The sequence below is a fragment of the Cervus elaphus genome, chromosome 28 (assembly GCF_910594005.1).
Source record: "Cervus elaphus chromosome 28, mCerEla1.1, whole genome shotgun sequence".
Taxonomy (NCBI): domain Eukaryota; kingdom Metazoa; phylum Chordata; class Mammalia; order Artiodactyla; family Cervidae; genus Cervus; species Cervus elaphus.
In genome coordinates, this window is record NC_057842.1 from 50,639,936 (window position 1) to 50,667,850 (window position 27,915).

General features: G+C 35.4%; 1 protein-coding gene across 2 annotated transcripts in view; it reads left to right on the top strand.

Moving 5' to 3' along the window:
- The window catches only part of ASCC3 (activating signal cointegrator 1 complex subunit 3), a 324,079-nt gene that overhangs the window by 225,790 nt on the left and 70,374 nt on the right, over nt 1-27,915 (top strand). For both annotated transcript variants that reach the window (XM_043890243.1, XM_043890244.1), the window contains exons 31-36: nt 12,970-13,107; nt 13,196-13,316; nt 14,468-14,600; nt 18,330-18,455; nt 24,217-24,328; nt 24,546-24,680. In XM_043890243.1, the coding sequence (XP_043746178.1) occupies nt 12,970-13,107; nt 13,196-13,316; nt 14,468-14,600; nt 18,330-18,455; nt 24,217-24,328; nt 24,546-24,680 (765 nt within the window). The remainder of the gene's footprint in view (nt 1-12,969; nt 13,108-13,195; nt 13,317-14,467; nt 14,601-18,329; nt 18,456-24,216; nt 24,329-24,545; nt 24,681-27,915) is intronic.

Consider the following 27,915-nt stretch of genomic DNA (forward strand, 5'->3'; position numbering starts at 1 on the left):
TTGACTGTGTGTATCACCACAAACTGTGAAAAATTCTTAAAGAAATGGGAATACCAGACCACCTTACCTGCCTCCTGAGAAATCTGTATGCAGGTCAGGAAGCAACAGTTAGAACTGGACATGGAACAACAGACTGGTTCCAAATTGGGAAAGGAGTATGTCAAGGCTGTATATTGTCACCCTGCTTATTTAACTTATATGCAGAATATATCATGTGAAATGCCAAACTGGATGAAGCACAAGCTAGAAACAAGATTGCAGGGAGAAATATCAATAACCTCAGATATGCAGATGACACCATCCTTATGGCAGAAAGCAAAAAGGAACTAAAGAGCTGCTTGATGCAAGTAAAAGAGGAGAGTGAAAAAGCTGGCTTAAAACTCAGCATTCAAAAAACGAAGATCATGGCATCCAGTCCCATCACTTCATGGCAAATAGATGGGGAAACAATGGAAACAGTGACAGACTTTATTTTCCTGGGCTCCAAAATCACTGCAGATGGTGACTGAAGCCATGAAATTAAAAGTCGCTTACTCCTTGGAAGAAAAGCTATGACCAACCTAGACAGCATATTAAAAAGCAGAGACATTACTTTGCCAACAAACGTCCATCTAGTCAAAGCCATGGTTTTTCCAATAATCATATATGGATGAGAGAATTGGACCATAGAGAAAGCTGAGTGCCAAAGAATTGATGCTTTCAAACTATGGTGTTGGAGAAGACTCTTGGGAGTCCCTGGGACTACAAGGAGATCAAGCCAGTTAATCCTAAAGGAAATCAGTCCTAAATATTCATTGGAAGGACTGATGCTGAAGCTGAAACTCCAATACTTTGGCCCCCTAATGCGAAGAACTGACTCATTTGAAAAGACCCTGATGGTGGGAATGATTGAAGGCAGGAGGAGAAGGGGACAACAGAGGATGAGATGGTTGGATGGCATCACCGACTCAATGGACATGAGTTTGAGCAAGCTCTGGGAGTTGGTGATGGACAGGGAGGCCTGGTGTGCTGCAGTCCCTGGGGTCGCAAAGAGTTGGACACCACTGAGCAACTGAACTGAGTTGAACTCAATCTTCAAGTCCAAGACAGAAACATCTAAGTGCCTAAACTTCAGTATCTAGCATGCAGCAGGAGTAAGGAATATCTTTGCCTCTTTGGCTCGTATTGAGAGAGGTTCAGGCACTGGCTGTCTATAGACAGTGAAGGTCCAGCACAGCCCTGCTGCTGCCCGAGTGCGTTCATGCACGTTCTCTCCAGACCTTCACTGTAAATAAATAAAGATTCCTCCTAACAGTGCAAAATCCACTCATGCCTCCCCAAGGGAGGCAGCTTTAAATTTTATCATTAGCTCCACTAATCCTAGATCGCTTGGTTATCCAGTCACCCTCTGGTTCTTTGGCAATTCTCTCTAAATGTTCTCTGTTCAGTGTACTAAATTATGAAGTTACCCACAGTAAACTCATGCTATATTTAACAGTGAAGGATGGGGACAGAGACCTGAGGTTAGTTAAACATGTAACATATTATTAGTTAAAATATGGTAGTGCGTACATGAGACAGCAAGGGTAGAGGCCACCGCATGCAACTGATCAGAGAGATACCTGTGATTTATTTTCTCTACTACCCATCACCTATACACGTCTTCTTCAACCAACCCCTAAGCTAATTCAGATTCTCTGTTCCATGGAGTTACCAAAACCCACCTTCCTGAAACATTGGAAGTTGACTGTTCATATATGTTTAATATAAAGGGTTTTTTTTAAAAAAAAAAACAAAAAAAGCTTTGATTTATTTTCCAAATGTGAGAAGATTTCTGTGAGGTCCATTCAGAATTTCCCCTCCTCTCCCCCCAAGCAATAGCCCCATGTTTTCATCAGGGTCAGTTACCTAGACTATACCAGGACCACATTTTGCTTGCTCACATAGCCCTGTGGCTCTTTCAGCTTCCACATAAGTTGTTACATCCCTTGGACATTAAGTCTATAAATGAGAATAGCTAGAGGTATGGGGAAAGGAAACAAAACACTCCCAGGTTGTTTATCAGCTCTGTTTGCAAACAACAGCACACTTTGACTGTTTGGTTCCTGGATCTGTGTATTCCGCCAGTGAGAGAAGCAGTGTCATTTAATGATTACTTAGTTCAGAGCATACACCTCATCCTACGAAATAGCACGCCAGCCTCACTGAAGTAATGTCTCTCAGCTGCCACTCTGAGTCATTAATCTATAAAGCCAGCTCTTTCTGGGTAGTGAGAGACATAGTAAGAAAAGTGGATCTCCTGGCAGCCTTTGTCTTAATCTTTCTCTATCACGTGAGTTCCTCAGTCAGAAGCATTATCATCCAGGAGATCATGATGATGTACAAGGCATTCAGTTATTCTATCCTAACTGAAGCCTTATTTAGTTACCCTACCATTCAAGGCACTGACAGGGCATGATGGGCAGCATAGGAGAATCAAAATCTATAGTGTCCATCCTAGACATCATCTCAAGTAGATGTCCGCTCTGTGCTTGAAAGGGTCCAGTATAATTTCAGGTAGCTGTCTGTTCCCACGGGGAAAGTACTTACAAGGGGCCCAGGCTTTTTTGCGTCACTCACATATTAGGCGCCAAGCAGCCCCAGCAGTGGGTTTGTCTGCCCGAGGAGATGGAAGCCTGTGTTTAGCTCAGGCAGAGTTCATCTCTCCCACGATGGAGCAACTTAGTACATGAACCCGTTGCACAAGACCTAAGGCCTGGGACAGAGGCTGTTGGGTGCCCTCAGATGCCCACTGGACGGTTAACAGCGTTTTCCACACTGCTGTTAACTTTTTGGTAAACATCTCCATGGGATGTAGGTAGCTGTTTATTCTTGGACCATTTTAAAAGTTCATCCGCATAGAATTGCTTTCTTGTCGCTTATTCTCTGGTAGCACTCTTGCCGAACTCCTGGCCATTTGACGAATCAGTAACTACAGAGTAAAGAGTGGATCATCAGTTCGCTTCATCTCCATTTTGCAGTAAAGTGACAGGGCAGTACATTACACTCAACTTTTACTTCTTTCCTTAGAGTCATTCATGAGGTGACCGTAATACCATGTCAGTGTGCTTCTCAGAGTGCTACCATCTTGTTCAAAGCCATTTGGAATTTTTCTTCCCTCAGTCAGTTGCACATAAAAAGTGCCCCATGGGGCCTACGTGGGTGGACTAAAGTAGAAATGGTATGCTAGGGATAGGCACACACATGGAAGGTTCATGGATCACATTTTGTAATATTTTTCCATTGGGTCCTTTTATTTCTACTAATGATGAGTGCTTATACAGCTGTATGATTCAGACAACATCCAATTCATGATCGGCAGCCTCGGTTGCAAGTTTACCTGACATTTTAATTAGGAATTCTTTCTCTCCCCTCTCAAAAATATCCATTAAATAATCCTCTCACTAAATCAGTAGGTAGCTCTTAACAGAATTATTGAAGTATTCATTTATTTAACATCTATTTATTGGATGTCTACAGCTTACCAGGCACATGTGTTAGCCTTATTGATCCCAAATCTCAAAAAGCTTCAGTGAAGAAAATAGAAGTTTAAAAATATATACATGATTAAATAAATAGTTGATGTCAGTTATGAAAATTGCTATGGAAGAAGGCAGTAAGAAATGAAATAGAATAGAGGGATGGGAGGTTCTTCATTAAGTAGAACGGTCAGAGAAGACTTCTCTAAAGAGATGACATTTAAGCTGAGCACCGAAGCATGAAAACGAGCTGGCTAGGCCAAGAGAGATGATAACAGCCTTGCAGGTGAAGGGACAGCATGTTAAAGGAACTGAGAGAAGATCAGGTTCCGCTGGAGCAGAATAAGCTAGGAGGAGGTGGGTGCAAGTAATATTTGAGAGACAAGCCAGAGCCAGCTCAGGCAAGGCCACTGACCCCTGGTTAGGGAGTTTGGATTTTTATTCTCAGTACTATGAGAAGACACTCATGTATTCATGTATTAAGCCAACATTTATTGAGCTCCTTCTTATGTCAGGCTGGTTAAGTTCCTGCCTTGTGGGATTAATACTCTGGTGGGAATGATGGCTAATAAGCAAATATGTCAGATTGTGACCATTGATGTGAGGAGAAAAAATAATCAAAGCAAAGAGTATAGGGGTGCCAGGGATAGTACTGAAATGCCATACATTTCAAGGCAAGTTGAGGAGGCCTCCCTGATGAAGGTACTTTTGAACAGAGAAGAACTGAAGGAAGTGAGGAAGCAAACTAAACTGATATCTAAGGGAGGGGGTGTCCCCAGGCTTTGAAAGGTTTTAAGCTAAACTTTTCAAAATCACTTTTGCTTTTTAGTGGAAAGTAGTTTGAAGTGGAAGTATGCTGGTAAAGAATCCGCCTGCAATGCAGGAGACCCCAGTTCGAATCCTGGGTCAGGAAGATCTGCTGGAGAAGGGATAGGCTACCCACTCCAGTACTCTTGGACTTCTTGGTGACTCAGCTGGTAAAGAACCTGCCTGTAATGTGGGAGACCTGGGTTCGATCCCTGAGTTGGGAAGATCCTTCTCCAGGGGAACGGTTGCCCACTCTAGTATTCTGGCCTGGAGAATTCCATGGAATGTATAGTCCCTGGGGTCACAAAGAGTCAGACACAACAGAGTGACTTTCACTTTCACTTCACTTTGCTGCTTGGTGGAAAATAGTTTGAAGTGGACGTATGCATGGGATTAATGATGGTGGTGACCTTGAGGCCACTAAATAGTGGTAAGAGTAGGAATTAAAAGATGTATTTGGGATTAGATTCATTAGGACTGTCTAATAGATGAGAAATGGTGATTGAAAAAAATGAAAAGAATCAAGAATGATGCCCCAGTTATTAACTCTAAACGTCTGAGTAAATAATAGCATCATGTGTTGAAATGGGGAGAGCTGAGACTGTAGGATAGAGAGGAAGAAAGAGACAGATTTAGGATGGAAAGAGGAAGACAGAAAACAGATTTGAGCTTTAAAAACAAAAGGAAAGAACAGGGGGTGGGGAGTTGTGTTTTTGACATATTAAATTATATCTCTAAGACTCTCAGCCCTGGAGGAGAGCATGGCAATCTACTGCAGTATTCTTGCCTGGAGAATCCCCATGGACAGAGGAGCCTGACAGGCTCCATGGGGTTGCACAGAGTTGGACATGACTAAACACAGCACAACAAGACTTGCAAGTGAAGATTTCAAGGCAGTTAAACATAGTAAGTCTGTGAAACACACAGTGTGAGTGAGACGAACACATGAACTTGGGAGCATCTGCGGAGAAGCAGCCTTCGAACCCAGGTGAGCACCTGAGACCCTCAGAGAGTGTGGAGCTCAGAAGGCAGGCCTGAGGGACTCTCATCGTGAGCGTAGGTAGAAAATGAGGAGCTGGCAAAGGACCCAGAGAAAGTGGTGTCAATGCGGAAAGACAGCATCCTGAACTCTGTAGGCAAGAGGGGTTCATGAAGGAAGGAGTGCTTGACTCCCATCAGATGTTAATGGGAGTTGAGTGAGATAAGAACAGAGAAACACTCATGGGATTTAGCACTTGGATGTCCTGAATGAACTTGGCAAGTACGGTCAGTGACGTGTTGTGAACATAAGCCAGTTTGGAATGAGCTGAGTAAATGGGTGGGCGGGGAAGGAAATGGAAGCAAATAACATATACAGCTCCTTCTAGAAGCTTTTCTATGTAATTTAATTAATGTTATAATTTAGTACCTAACAAGTATGGTCTGTTGGATTCTGCCAAATATTCTGCAGTCTAGTTCAGCATGCAGGGTGAATGGTGCTGAGATCTGGATAGTTGCCAGCCTGCTCTGCAAGATAAAAGAGCAGAGGGAACACCCTTTCTTCTGAGTGGGTTTCCTGATTAAAAGCTCAGAATACTGCACTGATTTCATCACTCACACTTTGGATGAGATGCATATCTGGAATGGGAAAACAGAACCCTAGCTGAAGATTAGACTTTATTCTTCAGTCTGTCTTACATTCTCCTCCTCATCTCCTCTACTTAGCTGTCCAGTTAGCAGCATAGCTAATGCTTTCTTCCTCCACAGTTAAATAAGGTCCAGGTAGCTAAAAGAAAAAGCACATCAAAGAGAACTACCTTTTTTTTTTTAGTCCTTACATCCTTACAAGTAGGAATGAATTAAACATAATTCTACAATACTTTTTGCCCTAAAGATCCTGCGCCACAATGTTTGGGTTGTATTCTAAGGTCGACGGTACCACCAGACGGTAGATTCAGGGAAATAATATGAAGCAGGAAAGGGAATAGCTTTCTGACTGTATAAAAGGAATCTAGATGTGGGAACATGAAAATCAGAGTGTGGAAGATAAAAATTCCTTGGAACATAGTATTGTTAAACAATACTGTTAATTTGTTAATTCAAATTAATTGTCTGTATGACTTATGTAGATGACATTGAGCGTTATTAAGGAAATGTGCTAATTATAATTTTATACAATGCTTCAAAGTGAATTCATGAAAAACTGTATAGGTACACAGTAGGAGCACATTCATGAAAAGTAGAATTGATGTTATTTCCACATGTTTAATGGGGGTTCCCAGGTGGCTCAGTGGTAAAGAATCCTCTTAGCAATACCGGAGATGCTGGTTGGATCCCTGGGTGGGAAGATCCCTTGGAGGAGAAAAAGCAACCCACTCCAGCATTCTTGCCTGGAAAATTCCATGAACAGAGGAATTCCATGGAAGGCTACAGTTGATGGGGTTGCAAAAGAGTCGGACACAACTGAGCAACTTGAGCACGCACGCACACCACATGCTTAATACTGAAGGAATTTTTTGATGCTTGAAAACTTTTCTCTCTTTAAGCTAAACGTAACTCATCCAACCACAGTACAAGTAAAGCCTTCATAGATGAACTCTAGGTTTATACAAAATCATCACAAGTTCAGGTTCAGTGGAGTTTCTACTACTGACATTTTCCTATGGCTTTCTTTGGTCCCTTTGCTTTTTCATTCAACATATACATACTGACCTCTTCCTATAGGTAAGAATTTAGCACCAGGCTTTGAAGATGGATGTTGAGATTTTTGAAAAAAAGAAATTAAGTTGACTGTAATGAGGGTAACCATATTTTCAACTTAAAGGATCTGTTTTATCAAATTAAAATAGATTTAGTTCATGATATAAAAGTCCCATCCCACATACTTTCTATTTTGATCAAGCTTCCGACCTCTTAAGGACTATCCAATACAGAAGACCATTAGGCTAAGAATGTTAAGTATCAAAACAGACATTATCTACAGATTTGCTGAGCATTGGACATTTGAACTGAGTTGGGCCTCATGGAATGTTTGTGTAATTAAGGGCAGCCTCAAGATAGGAGACTTTTCTTTTTTGTTTTGTCTTAGTTTATATCATATATGTCCTATTGACTAAAGAGGTAAAGCTCTTGTTATGCTTAGTAATAACTGATATATTTATCAAGTGCTTTAATCGTTCCCTAAAGGCTTACCTTATCCCATTTAATCCTGGATTCTGGGAGGATTGCTCCTATTATCCCAGTTTTATAGATGCACGAATTAAAAACTTTAAAGAGTTAAGTGACTTTGCCCAATAGCACAAAGCAAGGGGGCAGAGCGTGGGAGCTGCAGACCAGAGTGGCTGTCCCAGAGTTGTGCTTTTTTATTGCCCCGCATAGTTATGGAATCATGGACAACATGCTGTCTAGAGAAGATAGAAAAGTCGAAGTGGGAGTGTGTGTCTTTTGATAGGGATGGTAGCTAAAATATCAAATGCAAGCAACCAAGAAGAACTGTGCCATTTTCAATAATGAGAGGTGATAGTTTACAGGAGAAGATAATTGTAAGTATCCTTCATTTTGAGCATAAGAGAAGAAATCAACAGTAAAAAAGAAATAGATTTGCAAATCATCTGTATAGAGTTTCCCAGCTGTGTGAGTCTGGGACATCACCCATGATTTCATATCTCACCAATTTTTTTCATACTGTTTAAAACAATGAGGTCTAGCCCTCAGCCAAGTAGATGATGTCATTACTTCAAGTAGGTACTTGAAACATCGCTCATTCACGTGATGGTTAGAGGGTGGCATTGTGGTTGAGAGCGTGGACTAGATCCTGGCTTCTTAGGTTCAGGACTGACTGCCCACTGCAAGCTGGTGACCTTGGTCAGGTGTTTCACTTGTGAGCTCATCCTTTAGTCTATGAAAGGACGATAGTAATCCTATCCCAACAGGATTCTTGTGAGGATTAAATGTATTAGTACATTTAATGTGCATAGGACAGACCTAGAACAGAGTTAAACGTTCAGTAAATGTCATTACATTGAATAGCACTTTTTAAAACAGATATTCTTTTTGCTGAAAGCTCTGTGGTAAAATTTGATCATATATTCATAATCTTTTACTTGTGACCCTTCACAGATTTAATTCATATTAATATAGTATTTGTTTGCTTAAAATTATGCTGCTTAAGATTATAACGCTGTAATGTCCCTTTTATCAGCTTCCTCTGTATTTTGGTTATTTTTTAATGTTTATTTATTTACTAATTTATCTGGCTGCCCCGGGTCTCAGTTGCAGCTTGTGAGGCCTTTGTTGGTCACGCAGGATATTTTGTTGCGGCGCATGGACTCTCTACTTGTGCCTCTCAGGCTCAGTCGTTGCAGGCTCGTTAAGTTGGAAACGTTGCTCTGCAGCATGTGGGGCCTCAGGAATCAAACCCACGTCCCCTACATTGCGAGGCTGATTCTTAACCACTGGACCACCAAGAAAGTCCCTCTCTGCATTTTAAGAGTAGACATCTATGAAAATGCTCTCCAAGAATGTTTTGAAATTTGCACTCACCAAAGATTGAAATGAGCATAAAATATATGTTCAGAAATTAATGGTGTGAAAGTGTTAGTCCCTCAGTCATGTCTGACTCTCTTTGCAACTCCACAGACTGTAGCCCACCAGGCTCCTCTGTCCATGGGATTCTCCAGGCCAGAATGCTGGAGTGGGTAGCCATTCCCTTCTCCAGGGGCTCTTTCCAACCCAGGGATTGAACCCAGGTCTCCTGCATCGCAGACAGATTCTTTACTATCTCAGCCACCATATGAAGTGCTTATACTGGGATTTCCAACCAATAACATAGTGAATTAAGTTGGAAATGTTAATAAAGAAAAAATTTTAATATCTTACTCTATAACCCAGTTTTGATACTACTATTATTAAGAATCAGACTAAATGCAAACATTGAAAATAATATTGTGTTTATTTAGCAGACATAGCAAAGATTTATATCTTATTGTTTAGATTTCATTTACATATTTACTTCTTATATAATTGTATATTTGATCATTTATAAATACATTTGTATATTAACAGTATGGTAAATTACTTTGAGGTGTGGTTGTTTTGGGTCTCAGATTAGGCACAGGAGAATATGTTCTGAGGTGTATCAGTAAAGCTTGAAAACATACTACCTTAAATTAATTTTATTTAAAAAATTTTTTTCATATTAGTAGATCAAAAGAATGTTCTAAAGTGTTTCTTTTATTTTGTTTTTCCCCTTTAGTCTGTAGGGTGTATCATAAAGAAGTGTATTTTAAGAATAATAGTAATTATGAGGAAATGTTTTAACTTCATTTAACATCTGTGCCAGATGTGATGTATTTAATTATTTTTTTAAAAAAGAAAGTGTTTGTAACTTTCATTATTCTTCTTGTGGTGCATCTTTTATTGAGTGTTTTATACAATTGATAAGCATTATTCAGTGGCATATGGTCCGAGTCTGACGTGCTTTGAAAAGAGTACAGAGTTCTGATAATGAGGATTCTGTGAAAATGGGAAAACCAGCACAACAGATATGCTTTGAGAAAGTATGGGTTTTTAGCATCTTGAAACAATATATCACACTCAAAGGGACAGAACTGGGCTGCACAATCTGTTAGCTCATTCTTGTCCAATCTGGTCTCCTCCTTTCTTTTGGAGCCAGCATTGTCATCAACTCACTGAATTATATTCTGACTGGAATGTATTTCAGGCACAGAGTAATGTATCTACTTAAATGGAATCCTATCTTTCTACAAAAGCTTTTTGAGTATAATAAATTTAAAATATTAAAAAAAATTTCTATTAAGTTAAAGTAATTGGTTCAACAGTTTACATATGTGCCTCTTCCCCACCACCCTAAAAAATGAGCACTACTTAGAGGAGCATAGATCTGTTTTCCTTTTATTTTTAATATTGAAAAACATTTTTTGGTTTCACTAACATATAGTCAGACATATTTCAGAGACTGTTTATTGGAAAGATACCTGTACCTTACAGCAGTTGTTACTTGAACATAAGTGAACTGTGGCATTAAAACTTCCTCTAACAAGGTGTTTTAATTACGACTATTCTTTTTAAAATTCTATAGCAGTGTTAAAATTCTAACAAGAATTAGGCCTTAATGTCCTACGACGTTCAGTGAGTGTAATAAATGAACTTTCTCCTAAGCATCTAAATGGTACTAACTGTCCTTGAAAAAATTAAGACAATGGTAGTAATTCAGATATTTTTTTGTGAGGCTCAATTCTCTCATGGAACCAGAATTGAGAAAAACTACTTTATAGTATTCAAGATCACCCAGTCTTTAAATTTGAAATATAACGTGTTGTATAAATGAATTGAGTGTTACTTTAGAGCTATATTACTTTATGTAAAGAATTAAGTGTTATCATTTTTGTAAAGTCATAAGCACAAGGCCTGATACTTAGTAAGTACTCAACAAATTATATATATTATCATATTTAAATTCCTAAAAAATTTTGCTCATATTATGTTGTTTTGATCAAGATGAAATTAAGTATAGCAGTAAAGATGCATATAATCTAGTCAAAAATTATATTTTCAAATTTAAACAGGCTCCCCTGGTAGTATTTTATGCTTATTGGTTGAGTAACATTACTATAAATTTTGCTTTTTTATAATGTACAGGTAACTCAGAATTCATCCATAGTAACCATGTAATAAATGAAGTTGTTTTTTGTGATTGTCCTCTTGAGGATTTTAGGTCTTTACCAGTTCAGATAGGCAAATAGTTATTTTTAATGCATTGATTTATGTGAAAGTGGGGGCAAAGGAATGAGAAGCAGCTAGGCTTGCCTGATGTGGAAGGACAAGGTATTATTGCCTCGCCAAACCTCCTGCCATAGGACTCTTCTCTTTCCTATGGTAAATTGTATGTTATTTTTTAAATATGATTGGCATTGCCATGGAACACTGCAAATTATACAAGTTATAAATATACAGTGATATTTAAGATGTGAAACTGAAAAATCCCAAAACTAATTATCAGGCTCAAATATCAGCAAATTAATTCTTGATAGCATAAATTGAAGCTATTTTATGCAGTGAACTATTGAACAAAAAAAGGGATAATAGGCTGTCACTTGAGAATGGCTAACATAATTTGTGAGATGGGACAGCATCTTTCTTTATAGCATACATTTGTAGTCAGTCTTTATGCTAATACATTTCCATATTCTTGCAAACAGTTTATAAATAAAATAACACAAGAATACCAGGTGACTATACTGTGAATGTGAAGCAGAACAAATTGTTATACATTGCATTCAATTCAGGAAAGTGGATAAATGACATTTCTGATGTTTATGTTAATAAAATGTTACCTAGTCTATGCACTACTTCTTATACATTGATAATTATTATAAAGCGAAACTTCATCTTTCTTTTCTTTTCTTTTCTTTTTTTTTCTTTGGATAATTGGTATAAAACAACTTTTTCCCACACAGAAAAACTAGTGAGTTTCGTAAGAAAAAAGGATTTGTTCCCTTTGCATAAAATCTGTGTTGCATTAACTATTTTCCATGTAGAAAGTGGAAAGTGATTTCTATCACTATATTCTGAGAGTATTTATAAAATATGAGTTTCAGAAACTATTTGTACATATAAAATTCAGTGAGCTAAACTGAGACTGGAAATGCAATCTGTTTTACAATGCAAAACATGGAATGTATGAGAATTCTGAATACAATCAAATTAGCATTTAAAATAAATAAGGTAAAGAGTTACTTAACCAAATAAAATAAATAAGAATTACTTAATATTGCTAGAATAATTGATGGACTATTTAGAAAAATTAAAGTTAGATTTCTACCATACTTTTTATTACAAAATAGTAACAAGTTAATATTTAAATGTAAAAATAAAACTATAACAGAAGTTAGAGGAATAGTAGGTGCATATGTATTTGATCTCAAGATGAGGCAGTTTTCTAAGCAAGAAAACATAAGGCCAATTTAAATTTTAAGTCCATAAAGTAAAAAAATAAATAAATTGATAAATTATAAATTGTAAACTTAGTATTATACATATAAAACTGGATGAAAGTTTATGATAATTTATTAAAAATGAAACAGTAAATATGAAAAGTATTTAACTGAACTGTTGATCAAAAACATGAGAAGTAAGTAAAAGTATATACCAGGCTGGTTTTTTAAATGAGGAAGCTGAGGCTTGGAGAGGGTATATAACTTGCCACCAGGTCACTAAGTTCAGTGAGAAAGTCTAAATTTGAATGCTTACTCTTTGGTAAGATTATAACTGATTTTTTCCATTAATTTTTTGTCCTTCCTAAATTTTTATTACTGAGTCAAAAAATAGAAGTCTTTTCCATAACAAGACAAACAGACACAAACATCTTAGGCAATATTGCATCGCTTTTAGTAGTTGTGGCTCATTAAGGGGTAATGAGTACAGATTTTTTTTCCTTGATACATAAAAATAGGATTGATAGCATTTAAATTTTAATTAATGTAGGCTGTACATTCTCACTAAGCAGATATTCTTTTCAACTAATTTAACTTTAATCATTACTGCAGATGCGGCCTAGATTTTTATGCCAGTAAGAATTAAAAAAAAACAAAATTAACCAAATATAGTCTTATGAAAAATGTAAAGCTCATGCACCTACAACTTGTAATTGTGTTTTTATTTGCAGATGGAGAATATCATTGGAACAATAAGAGATTCCAACCTGAAGCTGACACTTGCTTTTGGAATAGGAATGCATCATGCTGGGTTGCATGAAAGGGACCGAAAAACAGTAGAGGAACTATTTGTAAATTGTAAAATTCAGGTATTTTTTTTTCCCATGAACAGATATTTAAAAGTGACTTGAAAGTTGTATTTTAGTTAGATGTAAGATATTATCTTTTATTTTTTAGGTTCTTATTGCTACAAGTACATTAGCCTGGGGTGTAAACTTTCCAGCTCATTTAGTAATTATTAAGGGAACAGAATATTATGATGGAAAAACACGACGATATGTGGATTTTCCTATTACAGGTAATATTTTTAAATTTACAAATATATTAGACTTCTGTTTTAGTCTTAATAATTTGAATTTGCATGAATTAAAGTTTAGAGAATTGGTCACATATGGTGAGCAAATTGTAAAATTTTTTTGTTTCCAGTAAAAATATAACTCAAAGTGTTGAGCCATTTTGTTTACTTTTACTTATCTAATTTGTTAATGAATGTCAAAAGCACAAGTAATTTTTTTTTAATTAAAAAGAGATTAGTACCAATTAGTAGCTGTTAGTAACGTTCAGTGTGTGTGTGTTTTTCAATCCTGTCCAACTCTTTGCTGCCCCATGGACTGTAGCCCACCAAGCTCTTCCATCCATGGAGTTCTCCAGGCAAGAATGCTGGAGTGGGTAGCCATTCCCTTCTCTAGGGGGTCTTCCCTACCCAGGGATCAAACCTAGGTCTCTTGCATTGCAGGCAGATTCTTTATCATCTGAGCCACCAGGGAACCCCCATAAATTATAATTAAATATTATGTTTAATTTTAAATCTCCTTCAATAGACATGATTGTTTCCATAGGATTTCTAGAACCAAAGCATTTGTTGCTATAATTTGTACAAGTCAATTAACATATTTTAAAATCTGATAGAATATTTTCAATGAGTTTTGAACAGGGTGATATACCAAATGAATATTTTAACTCAGTTAATGCATAGAAGACCTATATCATTTCTCAGTGATAATTTATGTCAAAGACTCCTGCAGCATAAAAGAAAAATTTTATACAATGGGTGAGTTGAGGATGAGGCCTAAATGGATCCATTATCATAGATAAAAATAATCAAATTACCCTGCTAAAGAAGTTTTTCTATGTGTTTTATTTTTTTCTTACTTGATTATAGTAGTTATAACTCTTAAATATCATTTTTGAAACATTTAACTAAAGGAACCTTTGATCTTTCTTACTTTTACATACACCGCAAGGCTCTTTTGAGGACTCAGTTTTCTGTCTTAGTGAATTGGTTATTAAATTATTAAAGAACTCTATAGTAGGCATAAGAGATAGCATCCATCCCTTGTCTTAAAATACTCTCTTATTTTCTGGTATTATAGAAGCATGCCATAATCCATCAATATTTTTTGTGCTACATGCCACATTACAAAATACCTCTTGTCCTCTTTCTTATAGATGTACTCCAGATGATGGGGCGTGCTGGGAGGCCTCAGTTTGATGACCAAGGCAAAGCTGTAATTCTGGTTCATGACATAAAGAAAGACTTTTACAAAAAGTTTCTTTATGAACCTTTCCCAGTAGAATCAAGGTAAATTTTGCTGTAAATTAATTTAAATGGATTATGTCTTAGCAGGTTGATGTTTTTGTGCTTACATTTTATCAGGTAAAAATCAGTAAAACTTGTAGTACAGAAGAATTATTTGAAGTGAAACAATACATTTATCACAATAAGGCAACATTAAATTATAATTTTCACTAAAAAACAAAGCTGTTTAAAAGAAGCAGTGAAGCACTTTGTTCAGTCGTGTTGACTCTGGAGCCAGAACACTTAGGTTCATATCTGAGGTCTCCACCACTTATTTGCTATCATCCCTTTGACAAAGTGAACAATGCAAAGAAATAGAAGAAAACAGTAGAATGGGAAAGACTAGAGATCGCTTCAGGAAAATTAGAGATACCAAGGGACCATTTCATGCAAAGATGGGTGCGATAAAGGACAGAAACCATGTGAACCTAACAGAAGCAGAAGATATTGAGAAGAGGTGGCAAGAATATACAGAAGAGTTACACTAAAAAAGATCTTAATGATGGCAGAAAGCAGAGGAACTAAAGAGCCTCTTGATGAAAGCGAAAGAGGTTGAGTGGAAAAGCTGGCTTAAAATTCAACATTCAAAAAATTAAGATCATTGCATTGAGTCCCATCACTTCATGACAAATATATGGGGAAACAATGAAGACAGTGACAGACTTTATTTTCTTGGGCTCTAAAATCACTGCAGATGATGACTGAAGCCATGAAATTAAAAGACGCTTGCTCCTTGGAAGAAAATCTCTGACAAACCTAGATTCCATATTAAAAGCAGAGACATTACTTTGCTGACAAAGGTCCATCTAGTCAAAGCTATAGTTTTGTCATGTATGGATGTGAGAGTTGGGCCATAAAGAAGGCTGAGGGCCAAAAAATTAATGCTTTTGAACTGTGGTGTTAGAGAAGAGTCTTGGGAGTCACTTGGACTGCAAGAAGATCAAACCAGTTAATCCTAAAGGAAATCAGCCCTGAATATTCATTGAAGGGACTGATGCTGAAGCTGAAGCTCCAGTCCTTTCACCATGTAATGTGAACAGCTGACTCACTGCAAAAGACCCTGATGCTGGGAAAGATTGAAGGCAGGAGGAGAAGAGGATGACAGATGGTTGGATGGCATCACTGACTCAATGGACATGAGTTTGATCAAGCTCTGGGAGATGGTGAAGGACAGGGAGGCCTGGTATGTTGCAGTCCATGGGATCACAAAGAGTCAGACATAACTAAGTGACTGAACAACAACTTTGACAAAGTCTTTGCTCATTACTCAGCAAAAAATAATCTTTTCTCTGTCAGATTTGTACATTTTCATTCTTAACATATATCACTTGCTACTTTTTATCACTGTCTTCTTAATATACTTAACTTCATTTACCATATTCCAAATGCAAAGGATAAAACATTTCTCATTTATACTGTAAACAGTTATTGAGGTTTTTTTACTGTGTTAGAATTTCTACTAATGTTCACTTTTTTAATTTGGAAAATATGAAAACATTTAATATGTGGGAGATAGCTTATACTGTGCTAAGAGAAAATTTATGACCATAAATATATATTTTAAAAGAAATAGGGAAAATGAATTATCTGAATATCCATCTCAAGAATTTGAAAAAAAGTTAGCAAATTGAACTTAAAGGAGAAGATAGAAAGATGAGAAGGAATTAATGAATTAAAACCAAACATACATTAGAAAAAACTATCAGCAAAGCCAAAAGTTTATCAATAATATTGATAAACCTTTAGTCTGGTCAAGAAGGAAGAGAGAAGGAACACCACAGTATCAGGAATCAAAAGATATAAAAAATTTTTAAATAATAAAATATGAAAAAAATCTATGCATATTTTTAAATTTTATATCAAGTGGTGAAATTCTTTTTTAAAAAACCTTACTAAAACTGACACAAAAAGAAATAGAAAATTTAAATAGTCTATCAAAGCAATTATATCTGAAATTTAAAACCATTCCACAAAGAAATTTTCTGATCCAGACATTTCACTAGTGAATTCTTTACAGCATTTAAGGAAGAAATTGAACATGAACTCTTTTCTACTCTATAATAGTAGAAAAGATAGGAATATCTGCCAACTTATTTTATGAGATTAGAATAACCTTAATGCCAAAACCTGATAAATTTACCAGAAGGGAAAGTAACAGAGCTGTGTCTCTCATGAATATAGATGTAGAAATCCTATATAAAACTTAAAATCAAATCTAGTAATGTATAGAAAGATAACATATTACAGCTAATTACAACATAAGTGCAAAGGCTAATTACTTGAAAATACATGAATATAATTCACTGTATTAGCAGGAAAAACATGAGAAAAATATATGATTATCTCAGATATTTTAAAAAGTGTTCGATGAAATTCCACACCGTTCATAATAAGAACTGTTAGCCAGCAAATAAATAGGGAAATGTTCTTAATCTGATAGAGTATCTGCTAAAAATCTACCTCAGATACCATGATCAAGAATTCAATATTAAAGGCTTTCTCTTTGAGACAGAAAATTATACAGGGATGTTGCTTTCACCAGTGCCAGTAATTAAGCACCGTGTTAGAGACCTAAGCCAGTACATTAAGGTAAAAAAAAGAAAAGTGAAAATTCTTTTTGAGCAAGAGGAGTAACTAAAAAACACAAAAAGAAGACTTCTGGGGCAGTGGGAATGCTTGATGTTGGCATTGGTTACACAGATGTGTTCACATTGTGAATATTACTTGAGTTGTACATATATAGTTTATGTAATTTTTTTCTATATATACTTCAGTAAAAAATTGATTAAAAATTTAAATGTGCAAGTTTGATGTAATATTTTATCTTCTACAAAATATATATACAGAAGTTATATATTAACTTCTCTATTAATGGGCATTCAGAGTTTCTAGTTTTCTCTCTTACATATATTGCTGCAGTGAACGGTTTTGCTTCCCTATCCTAACTTTTGAATGTTTCCTTAACAGGTGATAATGAAAAAGTAAAATTGCTGGGTCATAGTGATTGTTCACATAGATATTGCCAAATTGCCCTCCAAATTAGCTATACAGATTTACACTCTGCCACTGATGACTAGAGAGGAATATAGCAACTTTTTTTCATTCAGTTTATTATGGCCTTTTCCTCTCCTTAAAAACATCCTTTGCGGAAGCTGTGTTTAATAATACATACTGTTCCATGTATCATAATTTACATGTTTTTATCCTTTATTGGACATTGCTTCCCTGTTTTGTATTTTATGTAAGAAACTGAAATGACCATTTTGTTGTGCCAATATTTCAATGCATCTGATCATCGCTGTATTCTACAACACCTTGTACATTCATCTTATATGACTGAACTTAATATTCACTGAATTAATGAAGGGAATATCCTTGCTCCAACATAACTACCCCCCACTTCCTACCAACTCTTCTATCATCTGCCTCAGTATTATTCTGTACTTACTCCAAATGCCCTATGAGAAAATTCTGCTCTCCAAAGTCTGTCGCCTCTTGTCCACTCTTATGTTGGCTCTCATCTTCTTGTAAAAGTTACTAGCTCCCTTCCTATCAGCCTGTGTTTATTTGCACCTAGCAATTCATTTGGCCAAAGTTATATACAAAGTATATAAATTACAGGAAACACATTTGTCCTGTATCTTGGGACATCAAATTTGAGTCTTGACTATGTGTTCAAGTGTTTTTCGTTTAATTTTCATGTATGTTTCCCATGTCTCATTCACTCTGTAGTTTATTAGGAGTGCTGTCTGACCATTTAAATGCAGAGATTGCTGGTGGTACAATAACATCTAAGCAAGATGCAATGGATTATATTACCTGGACTTACTTTTTCCGCCGTCTTATCATGAACCCCAGGTAAGCACAGGACTATTATTTATCGTTCTTCTCTAAAGATCTTTTTTGTATTTAAAATATCACCTGTCTGTGGAAGACCCAAAATATTTCACTCCATCTGCTCCCCATCAAGTAGAGTCTCATTTCTCCACCAACCTTCTGAATGTTGCCACATGGACTTCCTACCATCATTTCAAATTCAACATGCCTAAAACTGAATTAATCATATCTAAAAATTTTGCTCAAATCTCACTTTCTTGATCAGAAATTAAATATATTGTTTTGGAAATGGAAAGTAGATATGGTTTACTTAGTAGACATAGGTGTAAGTGGTGACATTTGAACAAAGACTTGAAAGAGGTGAGAAGGTTGACCACATAAATATCTAGTGGACAGCATTTCAGGCCAGGGGGACAGGAGAGGTTCTAAGACTGGCTAGTCTGGTGTGATGAAGGTACAGCAAGAAGAAGATATAGCTAAAGTGGAATAAGTAGGGGGGTATGGAGAGTAGTAGGGGATGAGCTTAGGGATTGTGGGTGGGTGGGCAGTGGTCTTATTAGTCTTATGAGGCCTTCGGCACCAATGTAAGAACTTTGATTTCTATTCTGGGTGAAATGAGAAGCTTTGTCAGTTTTTGATCAGAGGACTGAGAGTATCTATCATATCATAAAGAAGGCAAATTATAATCATAAATGTTATAAATAATTTGAACTTCTCTGTTGAAAGATAGAAATTTTCAGATTTATTTTTTAAATATCAGTGTAAAATTTTTTTTTTTTTTCAGTGTAAAATTTTTTAAGCAACATTTCAAATCAAGAGAAAGGGCCCAAATAAAGTCAATAATTTGCATATTTTACTTTATCTGCTATAGTCATGCTCTGCAGTTTTCTTTCTAATTGGCCCCAATATCTTTTTATTGTTGTCTGTGTTAAAAGCCCCTATCCACAAAGCCAGAAGCAAAGAAAGGCACAGGAAATTGGCACTTTTCCCACTTACTTTTAGATCTAATAAAAGTTTTAAGAAGGCTAAAATCATTGTCTCAAATGAAGAGCTTGTGTTGTGTGTAGTTTTAATATATACTTCATACTTCCTGTCATTCAGTGCCATAAATTGAGATTTGACTTTTCTTTGAGTGGGAGGGGCTTGTATACACACTTGTGTGCATGCATGTATGTGTGACAAGAAGAAACTGAAGTTTATTTTAAAAGTTGAAAGAGCAAGCACCACTCCTGAAATACAGTCACATATAGATAAATAAATATGACCCAATTTTCCAACCCTCTTCATTTATCCATGTTACTGTAAAGTGTCCACACCATACCACCACCCAAAATAAAATTTATGTTGGGAATGATTTAAGTTCCTGGGTTGTTCTCTGTATGTCTATGTATATTTTTATGTTTTGATATGCATGTGTGTATATATATGCAAATATATGTAAATACATATAAAGATATGTATTTATAAAATTAAATATATATGTAGATACAGATATATGTATATATTAGTTTGTTTAAATATATATAAACACATGTATTGGTGCATCATGAAATGTAATATATTTCAAATTGAGTTCTGGATTCAATTTGTATGTTCAGTTTTACTCTCTGTTTTCCCCTGAGAAAGCGTCTAAATATTTCTAGGGGAAAAAAATGTTGTGGTAGTTTCAGCTGTCCCTGTAACCACTTCCATTATTTGTGTCATTATTACTGCTGCATAATCTGAACATAAAAAAGCATGGTGCTGTAACAAATGACTTCCCAGTACTGACAGTTATAGCAGCAGCATTTCTGTACTGATGAAAAATTTCCCAGCGAGATCTCTGGCCAGGTTTACATAAACCAAACAGGAAATGGCTGCCACTATTCACATTAAATCCAAACTGTTTGGTGTGACTTTATCTATGTTTTACATTACAATAAAATCTCTCTTTTTCAGCTGGTAAACTTTCATTCTTTTTAAGGTTGGAAAGAGAGAATGAGGTTTCGTGTGAGGTATTCTTGTTTATCTTTTGATAAGATCTTTTAAAGTTAATTTTTTTAAGCTTGTTTTACTTTTTGATTCTTTAAATGTAATCAACTTTGTAAAATTTTATGATAGGGAGAGGTTTGTTTAAACTTTTTCCCAACGGACTGCTGATAGAACTAGCCTGTCTAGTCCATGTGCTCGATGCTGTCAGTACAAACTGCCTTTGACTTTCACATCTCTCAGGGGACTAGTAATTGTTGTGTTCAAACAGCCTGTAATTGTGATCCCGCTGGCTTCCTCAGTACGCTTCTGGCTATTAGAATCATTAAACAACTCAGCACCTGTTAACAGCATTGTAAATATTCAACCCTGCTTGTGTGCAGGTTGAGTCCAATATAGAGAAATCTTACAGAGCTCAGCCTCATAAATTACAGCCTCTGACAAGTCAATTATTGTGAAACTGGGTTTCTCTGTGAAATAAATGAAATACCATGCTGACAAAAAAGGTAGGCTGTCTGTTTATAGCAGAGAGAAGATAATGACTTGATGATTCAATGCAGTGAGCATGAAACTACATTGTATCCTTTATTCATAATTAAACGTTGTATAATATTTCTGCTTTAATAACCAATAAGTTATAAATTTTCTACTGTGGCGAGTGCAACATGAAAACAAACCTTTTTACTTAGCAGTTGCATGCTTTTTCAAGCTAGTAAAGTGATTATTAATGTTAATATTAATTTGTAAGCTAAATGCTTATAATTATTTAAGCTAGAAATTGCATGGTTACTGAACATTCACGTGTTAAAAGCAAAGGCCATATAATGCTACTAATGAAGATTATGTAAATATAAGCTCTATCCTTTATTCACAAATAAGTGTCAGAATATACTCTCTCTCAAAATTTTATGGGATCTAAAAAATGGATATGAAAATGTTTATATAACCTTAGAATCTCAATTCAAATATTAACAAAGAGTAGTAATACTTGGTATAGATCAGTGAAGTCATCACTAGCAAAACTAGCAAAACATTTTACTATTTGTGTTGGCTGCATAGGAGAAAAGTTTTTACTATTATGTTCAACAATGTAATATTTGAACTAGTACCCTCTGTTTTTAAAGTTGTCACTTTTAAAAAATAAAGTTAATCACTTACATATGCCAGAATATCTGAAGAAAACAATTTTAGGGATTTTGAAAATTCTTGATAACCCCGAGATGTAGTAAGGATAAAAATTTCAATATTGAATCAATTGAATGTCAGTTCAATTACTTAAATTGAGTTTTTCATCTCTACTCTTATGCAGGTCAGTAATGTTGATGAGCACGTTGGAAAAGAACAACTATATTAAGAAATTTATCAATGGATTTTTTTTAAGTTATTCTGCTCCAAAAATGCATTCGTTTTTAGCAAGTTAGATTATGAATAATATTTTAGTGTAGTCATTAGATAATTTGTTGGAGTCTCAGAGTCATGATTTTACTTAATTTTTTTTTTGCAATTCATTTAAATGTTTAAAACATGTTTATCCTGACTCTACTTTATCTGAATAAAACCACAAAGTAGTTTAAAGTATTTTCCAATAGATTGGAATAAACAAACTTCAGATGGGATTTTAGCCCATCACAATATGTCTTAAAAGTACGTAAAATAGTGAATAAAATAAATAATTTAAAAAGAACCTATCATTTTTAGAGAAAAGTTTTTATCATTAATGGTTTTAAATATTATTTTTTAGTGTACCAAATTCATTAAAAATTAATTAAAATTGAAATGCATTAAAGCATAATATGGTAAAGTTGACCTTCCAGTTATATTTATATGGGAATGTCTGTGATTATCTGTAGCAGCAACCGTGAGATTTTTTTTGTTTTCAAATAACCTAATAAATTTATAGATGAAATGGAATCACAGCTTTTCATTTTTCATGGTAATATTATTTTCACAGTGTCTTCTTTCTATAATTTTAATTGCATAAAGAATAGCTTGATTTGTGTTCTGCAAATAGTACTACTTATTCAGTGTCCTGGACACATTTTCACTAGTTTTCGTCCAGTTAGATATAACTTTATCAGCGTTGTATTAGTCCAGGCAGCTGACAATAGTATTGGAAAATTTATAGGCTTAGCAAGCCAAAAGAATGTGAAATATAAAGTAAGCGCTTACATCGCACAAAGTCTGGCTGATAAATTTCATTTGTTGGGAAAAATATAAAAGGGAAAAAAATTGTTAATAATTTGAAACAGCTTTGGAGATCTGTCTCTTTTATGGAACCTTGAATGTCCAGAATTTTTATTTTCACCTCTAATGCAGTATAAATTATTCTAACTATATGCTTCTCAGTCATAATTCAGAATAAAGGAAGTATTTTCTAATGGTTTCTAATACTGATTTTTCACCTTCACATATGGCTGGTTATATTTTGGTCAAATTAACAATAGCACTGATCTGTCTGGTATTTATCTGTTCATTGATAAATATTGCTTCATTTGGGATTACGAAAAGAGCTTTTCCAGGAAAGACAATAATTTCTCTACAGACTAAAATTTCAACTAACTATTTCTCTTTTATAAGAAAATCCTTAGCATTTAATTAATTATGATTTAAATAAATAATCTATTATTAATCCATACTCATTGGAAACTCTCATATTTGAGGGTACCTAAACATTTGGGCTAACTTCTCTTTCTAATGAAAATATATCCTGCCATGATTTAAGTCCTGCTTTTTGTGTTTTTAAATAAATTTTTATAGTATTGACCCCAACTCTTTCCCTTGGAAGAAAGAAAATCACCATACTTGGCAGGCCTTAAGGCCTCTCCCGTTTGAGATAGTTAACACTTTCTTCCCCAGGCCCTGACTACCCACTTCCTGCTGCTGCTGCTGCTGCTAAGTCGCTTCCGTTGTGTTCAACTCTGTGCGACCCCTTTCTAGTCCTGTACAGATGTTAAGCCTTCTTGCTGGGGTTTCAGTATTGACGGTCTGTTCTCTGAGGCTTGTATCCTTGATTTGGATGGAGGTAGGGCATGTAATTCTCCAGGCTAACTAGGGGACAGGATTCACCCAGCAGGAATTAGCGGTCTGCCATGACTGTGGGGATGGTCCCTCACCTCTTGGATCTTTTCGCAGGCACAGTTTCCTAGTAATCTTAGGGATTTGCCAAAAAACCTCTTGGAGTTACAGGGAAGAGCATTAAGGTGAATTGCATGTCCTTAAGTTTTTATGTCGAAGGTATATATATACATAGCTGAACCTGTATGTTTTCTGAATAAGTAAGCATAGTTAGAATGCTTTTTTGTTAGCCTGAAGATGCTCCTTCTAATCTTTAGAATATTCCTTAAGGGAACAACAATTTACTAAATTTCCTAAAAGAACTTATCTACTACCCAAATCAATAGTTATTTGAGTTTTTTAATGTTACTGCAGATGAGTTTTACATATAAAAGGGAATATGTTTAAATGTAATAAGCTTCTTGCCGCTTTTGAATCTAGTATGTAGATTTAGTTTGCGGTAGATGCATAAACTGAAATAGTTTTAATGCTGGAAAATTAGTGTCTTTTTAATGTGTTGCTGAATTTTATCTGCTTCTCTTTCATATTTTGAATGTATCGCCATTCTTCATCAGTATCAATAAACTCTAGTATGACGATTTTGATCTGTAAGGTGGAAATGACAATTGCAGTTGCTTTATTTCTTTGATTTGCTATAAATGGATTTTTTTTTAAATTCTGAAAAGAACAAGGTGAAATTGAAGTGACAGTTTTAATAGGAAATATTTTGAAACAAATAATGACCTTGCTTGTTTTCTAGCTACTACAATTTGAGTGATGTGAGCCATGATTCTGTGAACAAGTTTCTGTCCAATCTGGTTGAGAAGTCTCTGGTTGAGCTGGAACATTCCTATTGTATTGAAATTGGAGAGGTACGACTGGGTCATATACATTCCAACTGAAAAGATTGCCCAGCTTTCTAACAATAGGACTTTTGCTAATGATAATCAAAAACTGTAATGAAAAAAAAAAAAAAAACTGTAATGAAATGTTGCGATAGCAACCTGCAGTATGAGTTATTAATATTATGAATATATTTACTTCTATTGTACTTTCTATTTACATTACTTTATCTTTCTTCTGAAACAGGATAATCGGAGTATTGAGCCTCTGACGTATGGCCGCATTGCCTCTTATTACTATTTGAAGCACCAAACAGTTAAAATGTTCAAGGAGCGTTTGAAACCTGAATGTGGGACTGAAGAATTGCTTTCAATTCTAAGTGTGAGTTTCATATTATTGCATTGTTTTTATTATAAAGGGATCATATTTTATATATGTTACACCTTCTCTTTTAATTTGGGTCTTAAACTGTTGCCTTCTAGTTCCTCTTGAAATTTGGCAGAAACCATTTATGAAGTTCGTTCTTCTGTCTGGCAAGATCACTACAAAGCAATATATCTGGGCCAAATCCCCCATGGATAAGATGACCATGTAATTTATCATCCAAAGTTGAGTCAGCCTGAGAATGGAATCTGGCACTATTAATGTTTAAGCCAGGATAATAGTTATAAACTGGGCTGTCCTCAGCAGCCAGGTGATTACCCTATCCTTCAGTGTAATAAGCTTTGTGAATTATAGTTGAAAGCTTTTCTTATTGCTTTTTTGAGGAATTCTGTGGAATCCATGATATTGCTGAAGTTTTTTAACATAAAGATCCACTTGATTAAGTTCCCTTAGAATTAATGCCAGAAAAGTTAACTCCTCCCATCCCCCCTTCCCAGAAAAAAATATACAGTCAGCTTTATCACATGGTAAAAAATTATACTCTGCTTATTTTGGGTTTTTGCCAAGAAGCTGTGAACTAAATTTAATATTGAAGTTAAAATTACTATTAGCAGTATCTTCTTCACTTCTTTCCTGCATATTATATATGTATTATTTTTTTTCTTTGTTGACTTTATGTATAATAATTTACCATAAAACTTTGTTGGCATGTTAGTTGGGATCCAGGAGATAGTGAAGGATAGGGAAACCTGGTGTGCTGCAGATCATGCGGTCGCAAAGAGTTGGACACAACTTAGTGAGTGAACAGCAGCAGCAAATACTGTATCTTACCCCTCAGGTATGTTGGTACTTTTTAAAAAAATTAAGACCCCTTGGACTGTAATGTCTTTAAGGCCCTTCTCTTATAAAGTCACTGAGTCTGCTGTAGTTCACTTACTTAATAGCTTTTTTTCCTACCTTTCCTATTGCTTTATCATTCTCAATAGGCGTTAGCATCCTCACAATTTTCCAATTTTTCAGTGTTTTCCCTTTGAGAAACTAGTGTATGGCTTTCATGTGTGTTATAGGGCCACGTACAATGAAATGAGTCAGAAAATATTTGTTAACAAATTGATGGATGGGTGGATGGATCCTGTATAAATCAGTTTCCTATTGTTTGCTCTATAGAAATGAGAAGAGGATTAGAGTATATGAAGCAGGTATCAAAAAATTATTTTTTGTCAAATTAACTCATTTCTGAGATAAGAATATTTTTTAATTAAGAATTTCTTTTAGATTTCTAAGAATGAGATTTTATCATTTTCTAGACAGATTCATGAAAACAAGATTAGGGAAAAGACAGTAAAATAATGATTAATTTCAGCAAGCATCTTAAACTAGTATCTGTTAGATTTAAGAATATGTTTCTTTCATATTTACCTACATTGATGTATTTGCCTAATTTAGTATTTTAAAGTACTTGGGAACACATAATAATAGCTAACACCTTTGAGCACTTTTCATGTGCCAGACACTATTCTAAGAACTTCACATTGATAAGCATTTAATCCTAACAGCAGTCACTAATTTGATATTGATAAAATCCCATTATTGTTCATGTTTTAAGGATTACCCAGCTTGTCCAGGGTTGCACATCCAGTGAGAAGTCTGCAGTCTGGCACCTTAGTCTGAGTTCTTAACCACTACCCTTTCTGCCTCTCCTGTGTGTGTGATGGATGTCTCTCACACACACACAGAGTGAGGTGGAAAATGCTGAGATGGGAGGTCTGAAGTATAATATATTGTGTTAAGACTAGGCGCATATTGTTCTGTAAAGGTTTGTGAAGTCCGTATGCCTGTTACATTCCGTAGCCTCTTCCACCCACTATTTGTGCATGCTTAGTTGCTTCACTTGTATCCACCAGTTTGCGACCCCATGGACTGTAGCCTGCCAGATTTCTCTGTCTGTGGGATTCTTCAGGCAAGAACACTGGAGTGGGTTGACATGCCCTCCTCCAGGAGGTCTTCCTGATCCAGGGATCCAACCACCTACTACAGAAGCCCACAAATGTATATAGTACCAAGTTTATTCAATCATTTTTCTCTTTTGTCTTTTACGTAAAAAGATATTGATCAGAACAAGTGGTCTGTTCACATCCTTTCAGCATCCTTTTTCTTTCCAGTATCATTATGCTAATCTCCTGGTATAGCTTTATTAAAATAGTCAACCCTTTTGTGAATATTAAGAAAAATAAATCATCTGCAAATATATTTAAAGTAAACTACAGTGCATTTACGTAGATATTGTTCAGCAAACTCCCTTAATGATTTTCACAGCAACAATGATATAATGTCTTCATCCTATGGTGTTTGATCCAGGAAACTCTCAGCTTCTGCTCGGTAGTATCTAAGTAAGTCTGTAATATTTAAGTGAGCCCTCTTTTTGAGTGAAGATGTTGGGGCATTAGGAGTGTAGGACTCAAATGTAGGAGAAAGAGATCTGCAGGTACCGCTTTTTTGCTAATTTCTTGTTTAGAAACTCTTCCCTATGTACACGAGAACATAAGTATAACTAACAGAGAAACATTAAATAATAAAGCAGGATTGTGTTTGAAGTAATTATAATGCAATTTCTAGAAATCATTCTTTCAATGAGAAGTGTTTTTAAATACTATTCTGTGGCCACACCTGAGATTCCTAAGTGAGTCTCAACATAGCTTCATTATCATCTCTGCTCTCACTTCCAAAACTGCATATTAGTCTCCTTGTGGTTTTGAAACAAGGAGAAGGAAGTGGCCAAGCAGGAGCTACAGAGGAGGGTGTGACAAACACAGGAAGGCAAAGAAAAACAACATGAGTGCAAGTCCTCTTGTCTACCAGCATTGTTTTTGTTTTATAGCGTTTAATAGTGTCACCGTACGTTTTTGAACAACACAGTATTGAAATTTATTTGCTGTCAGCATCTCCTTTTACTTAGGTACAGTCACTGATGTTTCTAAAGTTATTTTCAAACTTTCTTATTTTTAAAATTTAATTATTTTTAAGAGGAATTTTTAGTATTCCTGAAAAGATCACAACTGAAAAGCTTCTGTTCTCTTGGGCATTACTTTGAATTCACTATAACATTTTCATCAGTTTAACTTTGGCAGTGCATAAAGTTTTCTCATTTTTTAGGCTACATATTATATTTAACTTTCAGTTAAATTACATGCAGAAATTATGTTCATTAAGATTTTTATTTTAGGTGTTCTAA